At 46.5% G+C, this 11,836-nt stretch overlaps 1 protein-coding gene across 1 annotated transcript; it reads right to left on the bottom strand.

Moving 5' to 3' along the window:
* Window positions 1-6,918: 6,918 nt before the first annotated feature.
* On the bottom strand, window positions 6,919-9,092 carry LOC107121716 (endonuclease domain-containing 1 protein-like). Its single transcript, XM_015424692.1, has 2 exons — window positions 8,798-9,092; window positions 6,919-7,461 (listed from the first exon to the last, which is right to left on the bottom strand). The coding sequence occupies exons 1-2, from the start codon at window positions 9,080-9,082 to the stop codon at window positions 6,919-6,921; spliced, it is 828 nt and encodes a 275-aa protein (XP_015280178.1). The 5' UTR covers window positions 9,083-9,092.
* Between the last annotated feature and the right edge of the window lie 2,744 nt (window positions 9,093-11,836).

Here is an 11,836-nt window from a genome sequence, read left to right as displayed (position 1 = left end):
CTGCCGTACTGCGCATGCTCGAGCATGCGCAGTACGGCAGCCTCCCCCTCCGAGTCGTATCTTCCTCCCTTCCGTGGGATCCCGCTGGGGCGTTTCTTTTTTGGCGCGGCTTTTAAAAGCCGCGCTTCGCCCCGTCTTTTCCCTGCTGTGTGGCAGGGGTCAAAAATAACCAAAAAACTGTAAAGACTGGGTGTTTAGTTTGCAGAATGTATGTATGTATGTATGTAGGTATGTATGTATGTAGGAAGGATCTTTCTCTAACTTTTCAGGCAATATAAAAATCACAAAACAAGATAAAACCATTCACTCTTAGCTTGTCAAGCAAGGGAAAAGTTTCTTAATTTCCTCTATGTGCTGTCAGAAGGTAAACAGAGTAGATAAGCCTCCGATTAGCACTTGGGGGGGGCTTAGAGTGCTTTTAAGCACATCAATTTGATCCGGAGAGAAGCCACAATCACGGCGGAGCCGGAACCATAGGGCAATGAAATAACGCAGACAGGAGAAATTAGAACAGTGCAGTAGGAGAGCGAAACCTAAAGAGATGTGGACATCTTTTTTGGAGATGGAGCGACAGTGTAGCCGAAGCAGTGGAAAATACCAATGCAGGTTCCACCGATGTCAGTCGAGCTATTTCGCCAGGAGTCGGCTCCATCGTGTCAAAGGCTGTTTTGAGGCTGTTTGATCCTGCTGTGCCTTTTCCTCTGTGACATTTACCGTTTCTAAGTTCAGGGTGCGCAGCAAAGCGTTGACATCCCCCAAATCTGTTAGGGGGTTAAATTACTAGAATATGTGTATGTATTTGTAATCTGGAAGATACGTGTAATTTATAACAAATTGTATTCTACGTTGAGAGGTTTTTAAAAATAAACATCATTTCACCCTCTAAAAAAAAAATCTATTTCCCCAAATCTGTAGCCTCGAGGAGCTGTACACAACAAACAAAAATACCATGGAGAATAATGAAAGCAAGTAGGCAAAATGTGTGTGTAAATGAAAGCACATTAACAATAATGAAGTCACAACTTTACAGCATTCAGAGACAATATCTGCATTCAAAGCGCATATTGCAGGTAAAAGTCCAAATCCATATCAAAGCAAACCATAACAGTGAACATGAAATACAGTTGTGGAAATGAAATAAAGTCTGTAGAAATGAAGTGCTTGTGTGTGTAATTCTTATCAGGAAGATATTATTGCTCCTCCCTTTCTTCCTTTAACAATAACGCCAACTTGGAAATCGTTTTGCAAACTGCTTCTTCAGAAGAGAATACAGGAACATAATATTCACAAATCCAGAGAGTTCAACAAGTCAGTCTCGCACCAAGCACTGAAGCACTGAAGCTGAAGCAATATGCCACTTTGGGGTCAGGAAGCAAATTTTCTCCAGGGCAGTGTGGAACAGAGGTTACTGGGGGTATGTGGGGGGGAAGGTATTTGTGAATTCCCTGCATTGTGCAGGGGGTTGGACTAGATGACCCTGGAGGCCCCTTCCAACTTTATGATTTTCTGGGTTCGTTACTTTGTTTAAGGTAATTAGAAAACTCTGCATGTGAAAGTTAATTAGTAAACGAAGGGTTACATTTAGTGACTCTGTATGTGAAAGTTAATTAGTAAAGGAAGGGTTACATTTTCCTCTGTGACATTCCTCTGTAAAAGTGGGTTGAAAGTGGATGATTTGAGTGTGTGTGATCATGGCCTTTAATAACTAAATCTTTTTGGAAAACCCAAGTGAACTAACCCTAACCTAATCCTACACAAACAAAAAAACCCTTTAAAACAATGCTTGTACTAAGACATAAAATCGGGCAGTGAATGAAACATGAAACCTCCCAAGGGAGGTCACCCTCCGGAAGCTCCTCTCTTGGAGAACCAGGTACTTGAGAGTTCCCTATCTGGCTATCTAGTAGGTTTAAATCCCCCCCCCTCGCCCCCTCTATCAGTCATTATGCTTGCTTTGACCACCAGGGAATCAACAGCTTATTCTTACGGAGTAACATTTCAGTTGACGTTCAAGTGCTGCTGTGCCGATCCACATACACAAGCGGCAAGACAATGGCCGAATTTGCATTTTCATTTTTAAAGCAGTCTTGACGCCGTCTTTCTTTATACTGGTGTGTTGGTGTGATGCTTCTTTCAAAGTGGTACGAAAAAATCTGCTATTTTTTTCTGCTTGCTGGCCGGGAATGTTGTTGTTTCCCTCCCTCTTCTCTAGCACACCCGGCATTTGCTGGCACCCATTAGCTTTACACAAGGCAATAAATTACTTAAGGCAACAAGCCAACAAGCTATAAACTTCTCTTTACATTCAAAGAAAAGGATTTTCTCAGCTTTCAGTTTTGCCCAGCTTTTGGTTTAAACAAGCAAGCAAAAATAGACAAAATAGACAAAAAACTGTAAAGACTGGGTGTTTAGTTTGTAGAATATATGTATGTATGTAGAAGGGATCTTTCTCTAACTTTTCTTACATTCCTCTATGTGCTGTCAGAAGGTAAAAAGAGCAGATAAGCCTCCGATTAGCACTTGAGGGGGGTCTTAAAGTGCTTTTAAGCACATCCATTTGAGATGGAGAGAAGCCACAGTCATGATGGAGCCGAAACCATAGGGCAATATAGGGCTGCCAAGTCGCCCCAGGGGCGGGGAAACCCCTGCCTCAGAGGCCCGTTCCCCGACGCCGGAGAATCGGGCCCCAGGGGGAACCCCGCCCCGGCGTGCGCGTCACCAGGAAGTGACGCTATGACGCCAGGCACGCTGGGGGCGGGGCCACGGCCATACAAAGGAAAACTCTATGGTCATAAACCATAACAGGAAACATGAAATAAAGTTGTAGAAATGAAATGAAGTTTGTAGAAATGAAGTGCTTATGTGTGTGATTCTTATCAAGAAGATATGATGGCTCCTTCCTTTCTTCCTTTAACAATAATGTCAACTTGGAAATCATTTTGCAAACCGCTTCTTCAGAAGAGAATACAGGAACATAATATTCACAAATCCAGCGAGTTCAACAAGTCAGTCCCACACCAAGCACTGAAGCACTGAAGCTGAAGCTATATGCCACTTTGGGGTCAGGAAGCAAATTTTCTCCATGGCAGTTTGGCCGGGGATCCTGGAGGTTTTTGGTCATCTTCTGGGCGTGGAACAGAGGATACTGGGGGTATGTGGGGGGGAAGGTATTTGTGAATTCCCTGCATTGTGCAGCGGGTTGGACTAGATGACCCTGGAGGTCCCTTCCAACTTTATGATTTTCTGGGTTCGTTACTTTGTTTAAGGTAATTAGAAAACTCTGTATGTGAAAGTTAATTAGTAAAGGAAGGGTTACATTTAATTTAACTGGTATTATTGTAGCAATTATATCGTTATCGCAGGAAAGGGGGAAAGGGAACCGGAGGTGTGGTGTAGTGGTGTAGTGTGGCTGGAGAATTTTATTTTAGAAAATGCGGCCTTATGTACTTGCTGTAAGTTCTTACTGGAAGTGACAAAGGGGATCTCTAGGAATCGCCGGAAACTCTATGGTAAAACCAAAAAGCTTCCAGTGCTTCTTGGAACTATCCTTTGTCACTTCTGGTAAGAACTTAAGTATTTGTGAATTTCCTGCCTTGTGCAGGGGTTGGACTAGATGACCCTGGAGGTCCCTTCCAACTCTTATGATTCTATGATTCTAAGTACACAAGGCTGCGTTTTTAAAAACAAATGCTGCCACTCCAAACTTTAGTGGGCAACAGGACCTTGGTGCTTGGCGGCCCTTGCAGGGCTATATCTTTCAAGCTGCAGATTGTAGACCTAGGTCAATGGTTATATTCATATTTATTTATTTATTCATTCATTCGATTTATACCCCGCCCTCTCCACCGAGGCAGGCTCAGGGTGGCTTAAATAAAAGTACGTATATAAATACAATTAAAATCATTGATCAAAAACACCATAACTATTCAATATTAGCTGTCCTGAAGTGCTGAAGCAATATTCAAGAAAAGTGCAAGAGCAGAAGTTTCAAGCTTAACAGCACTACATGGGTAGCAGTCATAATTACATTTTCACAGTAGGTCAGTTAATCCGATTATGTATGCAGTGAGCAAAGGCTGTAAATTAGGCTTGCCAAGTCCCCCCGGGGGGCGGGAAAACCCCCGCCCCAGAGACCCGTTACCTGCCAGCGGCGGCTCGGGCCCCGGGTGGAACCCCAGCCCCAAAGCATGCGACGTGCACGTCGCCCGGAGCAGGCAACATAGAGCTGCTCATTTAAGAAGCAGTTGAGAGCCAGTTTGGTGCAGTGGTTAAGTGCGCGGACTCTAATCTGGGAGGACCGGGTTTGATTCCCCCACTCCTCCACTTGCACCTGCTGATGTGACCTTGGGTCAGTCACAAGCTCTGACACAGCTGTCCTTGAAAAAGAGCAGTTTCTGTCAGAGTTCTCTCAGCCCCACCCACCTCACAGGGTGTCTGTTGTGGGGAGGGGAAGGGGAAGGAGTTTGTAAGCCGCTCTGAGACTCCCAAGTGAAGGGTGAGGTATAAATCCAATCTCTTCTTCTTAAGTCAACTCCTGCTACCTTCCACTAAAGTGATGGCCTCTCTACTTGTGTTCCTGGATTGTTTTCCTCATATGGAGACTGTGTTGTTCTGAGCACCTCAGGGTGGTCTCGCTGGTACTTGGCCTGTGCAGCTCAGTGGACTGCAGGAGTACTATGTGCAAATATCTTTGCCACATTCCTAAGTTGCCTCCTCCATGTAGCGTTGGTTTATCTGGCTCGATGTTTGCCAGGAACTTTCTTGGGGGCAGTAAGAGGTAAGAGGTGTGAGGGGGAGTTGGTGTGAGGGAGTGGTGATGTGGTGGACATTTCTTCAGATTCATGAGGGAGGCACGCATCGAAATGGCTCCTAGAAATGTCCTTTACTATCTCCCCATAAACATTCATACCCTGGCCCGGCTCCTACACTTGACAGACACCAGCCTGTCTGGTGTTGGGGGGGATTGTATTCAAAGGCATCAGGGAGGCTGGGCCAGCAGCAGTGCTAAGGCAATCCTGCTGAGCAAACCTCCCCGGTGGCTGTAAACATCCCACCTCCTCTCCTACACCTGACAGGTAGCTGCCTGTCCAGTGTAGGATGGGGAGGGGGGAGGAGTATTAGAAGCTACTGTGGAGGCAGCGCTGGCAGGATCACTAAGGTGTTACTGCTGGGGCAGGCTCCCTCATGGCTTTAAGCACCCTGCAACCACTGCTGCACCTGACAGACAATCGCCTGTTAGGTGTAGGAGTTCGGGGGAGTGTATTGGAAGCCATTCCACCTCCTCTCCTACACTGACAGCTGCCTGTCCAGTGTAGGAGGGGGAGGGGGAGAAGTATTAGAAGCCACGGTGGAGGTGGGGTTGCACCTGACAGACAACTGCCTGTTAGGTGTAAGAGGTGGAGGGAGTGTGTTGGAAGCCATCCCACCTCCTCTCCTACACCTGACAGGCAGTTGCCTGTCCAGTGTAGGAGGGGGAGGAGTATTAGAAGCCACAGTGGGGGTGGGGCTGCACCTGACAGATAAGCACCTGTTAGGTGTAGGAGGTGGGGGGAGTGTGTTGGAAGCCATCAGAGAGGCTGGGCCAGCAGCTTTGCTTCACCTCACAGGCAGTTGGCCACTCCTGATTTCCTCAACTGTCATTAGCTCTGTGCAGTCCCCTGTAACTGTTTTTTTTAACCTCAGAACACTGAGCCCTGCAGCTGACCAGAGAGTGGGGCGTGCAGGGAGTCACCTGCCTGGGAGCCACATAGGAATCAATGGGGGAAGCACATTTCCCCCCTTTTGACCCAGTTAGGGGTTGAATTTCTAAAAATCCCTTCTTAGCGAGCACCTACGCCATGGTAGGAGCGCTCTCCCCGAATTTGGTATCTCTAGGTCCAGCGGTTTGGCCTGGGCGTTGATTTTATGGTGAGGGGACTTTCTTTTATATATATATAGATGATAGATAGATAGATAGATAGATAGATAGATAGATAGATAGATAGATAGATAGATAGATGATAAGTATATGATTTACTTAATGAAGTTACAGTAGTATATTAGAATTGTGTGCTTTGTTTTTGTTACACAGTATTTCCCACGTTTTACTCAACCTTGCCATGTTTCCTGTGTGTTTGTTGCTAAGCCTCCAAGTGGGGCCTAGAGATCTAGAATTACAACTGATTTCCGGATGACAGAGATCAGTTCTCCTGGAGAAAATGGCTGCTTTGGAGGGCGGGGTCTGTGGTGCTGTACCCATCTGAGGTCCCTCCCATCCCCAAACTTTGCCCATCCCAGGCTCCACCCCCCAAATCTCCAGGAATTTCCCAACCCAGTGTTGGTAATCCTAGATCCAGAGCAGGGACATTAACCAACCCTATTCCGATAAAAGAAACGACAACGACAACAACCACCACCATAGGGGAGTGCCGGTAGGCTGTCCCATCCCCGTATACACTGTGGCCCTAGTTAGGGAAAATGGTGACTAGCACCACCAAACCTGTAAGCCGCTCAGAGACCCCTACCAAGGGATTCGAGCGGGATATTAAATTGAAGGTTAAATAAATAAATAAATACATTTCTAGATTTGGGGTTTTTACTTCAGTCTGAGATCTTTGAAGGGAATGGGGTGGGAACAGGAGATTGCCGAATCAGTTTAATGTAGGCTCCGGGACGGAGCTAGGGTTGCCAGCTCTGGGTTGGGAGATACCTGGAGGTTTTTTTAGTGGAGCCTGCGGAGGCCGCAGGGTACGGGGGGAGGAGGGAACTCAGCTGGGTATAACTCCGTAGAGTCCACCCGTCAGAGCAGCCATTTTCCCCAATGGATCTGACCTTGGTTGTCTGGAGAGCAACTGTAATAGTGGGCGATCTCCAGGTGCCACCTGGAGGTTGGCGACTCTATATGGAGCCCATTACCACTTGACAGATGCAGCCAATGTCTTAGTGCCGGGGACAGTCGCTGTGAAACAGGGAGATGCCGTTCTGCTGATACAGCTCAGCCAGTTTCTCCTCCAGCTGCCCCAGTGTGAGATGTTCTACCACATCCTCATCGTTTCTGGCGATGATGGCCCAGGACCTTATGTGGTTGTTGTCTATGTAACAGCAGGCTGCAGACCAGAGGTGGCTGGGCTTGTTCACCCTCCCGCCGGCTACGTAGTTGTTCCCTGGCACCGCGCCCACGACAGCGAAGGTTTCCTTGCACCCTTGGCTGCTGCTCTGCATCGTCTGTTGCTCGTACTTCTTCCAGGAGATGCTGTTGAGCTTGGCATATTGAGGCACGATGTTGGTCAAGGTGAAGGTGGACTTCTTGGCATCCGGGTCGGACTGGTGACTGTTGGGGTTCAGGTGGCCCCTGTTGTAATCAATCAGGTTCTTGTAATCTTGCAGGACGGCCTGACTTTCCCTAAGCTCGGCCCTTGTGATGTGTTTTTTCAGGAGGTCCTTTTCCGAAGTCATTTCAGGTTGCAATGATAAATGAACGAGCTTTGAAAGACAGGAGAGTCACAGAAAGCCAGAGTTAAAGTGACAATGGAGAGTAAGAGCTTTTCTGCGTTCTAATTTTCCTTGCATGTGAGTTCCTGGGACTTCAGGGGATTTTTTTTTCTGTTCTGTTGCTCCCTCTAGTGGTAGATTCGATATTACATTGGTTTACGTCTAGCATAAATACCTGCAATTTAAATCTGCAGGGAGATATGCTGGACATAAACCAATGTAATATTAAATCAACCACTAGAGGGAGCAAAACACATGGAGAACAGAAACACCCACCCACCCCGAAACAACAGGAACTCACAAGAAAGGAAAATGAGAGTGCGGAAAAGCCCAAAGAGTGGCCAAAAACAGAGAAGTTCCTTCACGGGCACTGTGCCTTCAATGGTATTAATTTTATCTGCCATGGGAGCTCGCTGGGTGTCCTTGGGTCAGTCACACACTCTCAGCCTAACATACCTCACAGGGTTGTTATGAGGATAAAAATGGAGCAGAGGAGAGTCAAGGAAGCCATTTTGGGTCCCCACAGGGGAGAAACATGAGGTATAAATGAGGTAAATAAATAAGTAAAGAAAGAAAATATTTGTTGCATACACAGCTCGCTCTGTTTCTATTCACAACAACCCATGAGGCAGGTTATGCACAGAAAGAGTTGTCGCCCACTCACCCAGTCTGTGGAGGTCCTCTTGGAGCTCTTCACAGTCACCCTTGGTTTTCACCACGGGTGAATAATTTGGTGTCATCTGCAGACTCGGTCACTCACCCCTTGTTCCAGATCACTTACCAGTATTGAACTTCATTTCCCTCGCTGTCACCCACTCAGCGGTTTTCTCCAGGGGAACTGATCCCTATAACCTGGAGACCAGCTGCAATTCCAGGAAATCTCCAGCCTCCACCTGGAGACTGGCAAGCCTAATTGTAAGTGGCTTGGGGCAGGGAGCATGTACTGCACATGCACACAAAATAGCCAGGTATTTTTTCGCCTTCCTAGGATGGCAGAGAAAAGTGACCGTTTGCCCCGATGGTTCAGGCCCCTTCCACCTGTCTTCTAAGGTTCCCAGCTCCAGGTTGACAAATACCTGGAGATTTGGAGGGTGGGGCCTAAGGAGAGTGAGGTTAGGGGAGGGGAGGGACTTCAATAGAGCAGAATGCCATAGAGTCCACCTTCCAAAGCAGCCATTTTCTCCAGGGGGGACTGATCTTGATCGTCTGGAGATCAATTGTAATAGCAGGAGATCTCCAGGCGTCAGCTGGAGGCTGGCAACCCTAGCTCAGGGCGGGGAAAGGCTAGAGGTGTGCCAAGGCTTCAAACCACTCCCCCCGGTCTTACCTGGGGTTCCACCATCCAGTTCTGGGGCCTCTTTGCCTTCCCGGGGTTGTAGATGTAGGCCGAGTAGAGGGGGATGTAATTTGGCCTGTCGTACATCGTGGCGTAACGGTACTGATTTCTGTAACGCTGGCAGATTCGAACCAGGTGTGCGGGTGTGAGTCCGATTCTTGGAGGGGTTTCCCTGAAGAAAAAACGGGGGCAAGTTTCTTCGAAAGAGGTCACCACCTCTGCGCCCCCCGGCATGGTGTGCCAGCCCACGCAGATGAGGAGGAGACCCAGTAACATTGTGGACACCGACGGCTAGAGTTTAGAGAGAGGGGCGAGAAACCACAAATTCAAAAACATAACTTTACAGACTTGGAGAAGATAATGAGGAAATTTGTATGGAATGCTAAAAGATCAAGAATAAAATTAAAATCGCTGCAAGATAGAAAAGATAGAGGTGTATTTGGCCTACCAAATTGGAAGCTGTATTATCAAGCGGCAAGTCTAGGATGGATGAAGGACTGGATTAACCTACAAGATGAAAGATGTTTAAAATTAGAAGGGTATGATCTAGCCATGGGCTGGCACGCCTACATTTGGTACGATAAAGACATATCTCATCACCATTTTAAAAATCACATTACAAGAGCGGCATTACTTAATGTGTGGAAACTGATGAAAGAGAAATTCTATACAAAGATACCAAAATGGGCCTCTCACCCTTGGAGGCTTTTGTAAAACCAACACTCTTAACTAACTATAATAAAGAATCATATGAAAGGCTGCTAGATTCGTCAAATAACTTAAAACCAGAAGCAGAACTACAAGCACAATACAATCTAAAATTGTCTTGGTGGGAACAGATACAGCTAAAATCTAGGTACCAAAAAGATCTAAAAATAGGCTTCTATGAGGACAAGAACGAGCTAGACAAAATTTGGCTCTCTTCAAATGATAAAATGATCCAGAAATTATATAAAATTTTACTGGAAGAATATATGAAAGACGATATAACGAAGAACAATATAGCTGCATGGACAAGAGATATAGGTTACATAATTCAACCTGATAAATGGCTAAAGGTCTGGAAATGTATTAAAGTTATGAGGGCGACTAGCTTTAAAGAAAATGTTTTCAAAATGTTTCACAGATGGTATTGGCCACCAGAAAGAATAGCAAAATGTTAAGCAAACTGCTCGAACATTTATTGGAAATGTAAAACAAGTGTTGGAACATTTTACCATATGTGGTGGTGATGTACGAAAATACAAAAATATTGGATATCTTTTCAGAAAATAATACTGGAAATAGTTAAAGTGAAACTGGATTTAGTGCCAGAAATATTCCTAAACATTCTTCCAGATCACCTTAATCATAATGAAAAATAATATTATATATAATAACAACAGCTAGGATACAATGGGCGAAATACTGGAAGCAAGATAGCATCCCCAAACAGGATGAAATAATAGAGAAACTGATGGGGGTAGCTGAAATTGATAAATTGAGTTTAATGTTACAAGGGAAAAATGAATAATTTTAGGTAAAACGATGGTCGGGAATGTATAAATGGTTAGAGAATGGATAATTGACTCTGAGACGTATGTATACAAACGAAGTAATGAGTATGAAAATCAAAAAATATATTAATAATTTTTTTTAAAAATATGGCTTCCGGAGGCGGGAGGGAGTGTATTTTGGGGCAAACAGTTGTCCTGAGTAAGGTTATTTTTGTTTTTCTCTTTTCCAGGGGCCAAACTAGATGCAACGGGGTCCTCATGGCAGCCACAAGGACAGGGCCGCCGTTTTAAAATGCCACGAGGGCCCCACAACATGGTGGGCTGAGGCGCTCTCGTACTGTCATTGTGCGTCACTTGTCAACCATTCCAGGACCTGATGAGGGATGTGTGTGTGGGTGCCTCATTCAGCCACGCTATGGGCCTTCATAGCATTTTTAAATTGTGTTTGTTTAATTCATTTATACTCCACCTTTCTCCTCCCCATGGGGGCCCAAAGTGGCTTCATTCCTGTCATGATCTGGGTTGTGCCACCAGAGGCCTACTATGCCCAGGGACCCTGGCTAGCAGTAGGTGAGGCTGGGCCTACAACTCCCAGAAGCCCCTGAGAGGTTTTGGAGCCAAAATTGACCAATAGGAAAAGAGGAGGGCTTGGAATAAAAGATCTGGAGCAACAGGAAAAGCTGTTGTTCTTCTTCCCAGAGGGCAGAGCCAGAAGGAAGGCTGCTGCAGGGAAGAAACCCTCATCCTGAGGGAAGGGTGAGTAGTCTAGTGTTACTTGGAATAGTGAGCTAGAGACAGTATATATTTAGACGCGTAAGGGCATTTGATTACTTTTCACCCACTTACTGTTATTCTGCACCTTGTTGTTTGACCTCATATAAAATAAACCTTTTCCTTGTTGTACTCTGCCTGGTCCTCACTCCTATTATTCGACCAAAAGGGAGGTCTGAAGGTCTTGGGAGGGTGCTCTGGGCCTTCTCAAGGGATCCTAAATCCAGGGTGGTGGCAGCCTCAGGTGACACCCCCACCTGAGCTGTGACAGTTCCCCTCTCCTCCATTTTATCCTCACAACAACCTAGTGAAGTAGGCTACGTAGAGAGAGTGTGACTGGCCCCAGGTCACCCTGCAAACTTCCATGCCAGACTGGAGTTCCGAACCTGAGCCTCCCAGATAGTAGTCCGACAATCTTAACATCTACACCACCTTGGCTCTCAAAATCCAATCTTTCAGTGCCACTGTCATCCTTGTGACCACCACAAGGACCCCTTCACATCTACTTTGGCCCTAAGAGACAGTAGTGTACTAGCAGATACATCCAGAGATCATTTCGGGGGGGGGGATCGCGGGGGATTGCAGTTCCCCCGGGTGAGGTACGCGGGGCGGGGCACATGACGAAGCCCCGCCCCCCGCTTCCGGCCGCCCCGCTTCCGGCCCTCATTCAGCCAGGAGGAGGCAGGAGAAGAGGGAGGGTAAGTTGCTTCCTCCCTGCCTCTCCCCACCCCTGCCTGCCTGGGGCCAGGGAGGGCCTTCGCGG

The sequence above is a fragment of the Gekko japonicus genome, unplaced genomic scaffold, assembly GCF_001447785.1.
Source record: "Gekko japonicus isolate JY-2015 unplaced genomic scaffold, Gekko_japonicus_V1.1 scaffold2865, whole genome shotgun sequence".
Taxonomy (NCBI): Eukaryota; Metazoa; Chordata; class Lepidosauria; order Squamata; family Gekkonidae; genus Gekko; species Gekko japonicus.
This window is presented reverse-complemented; position numbering and strand designations above follow the sequence as displayed.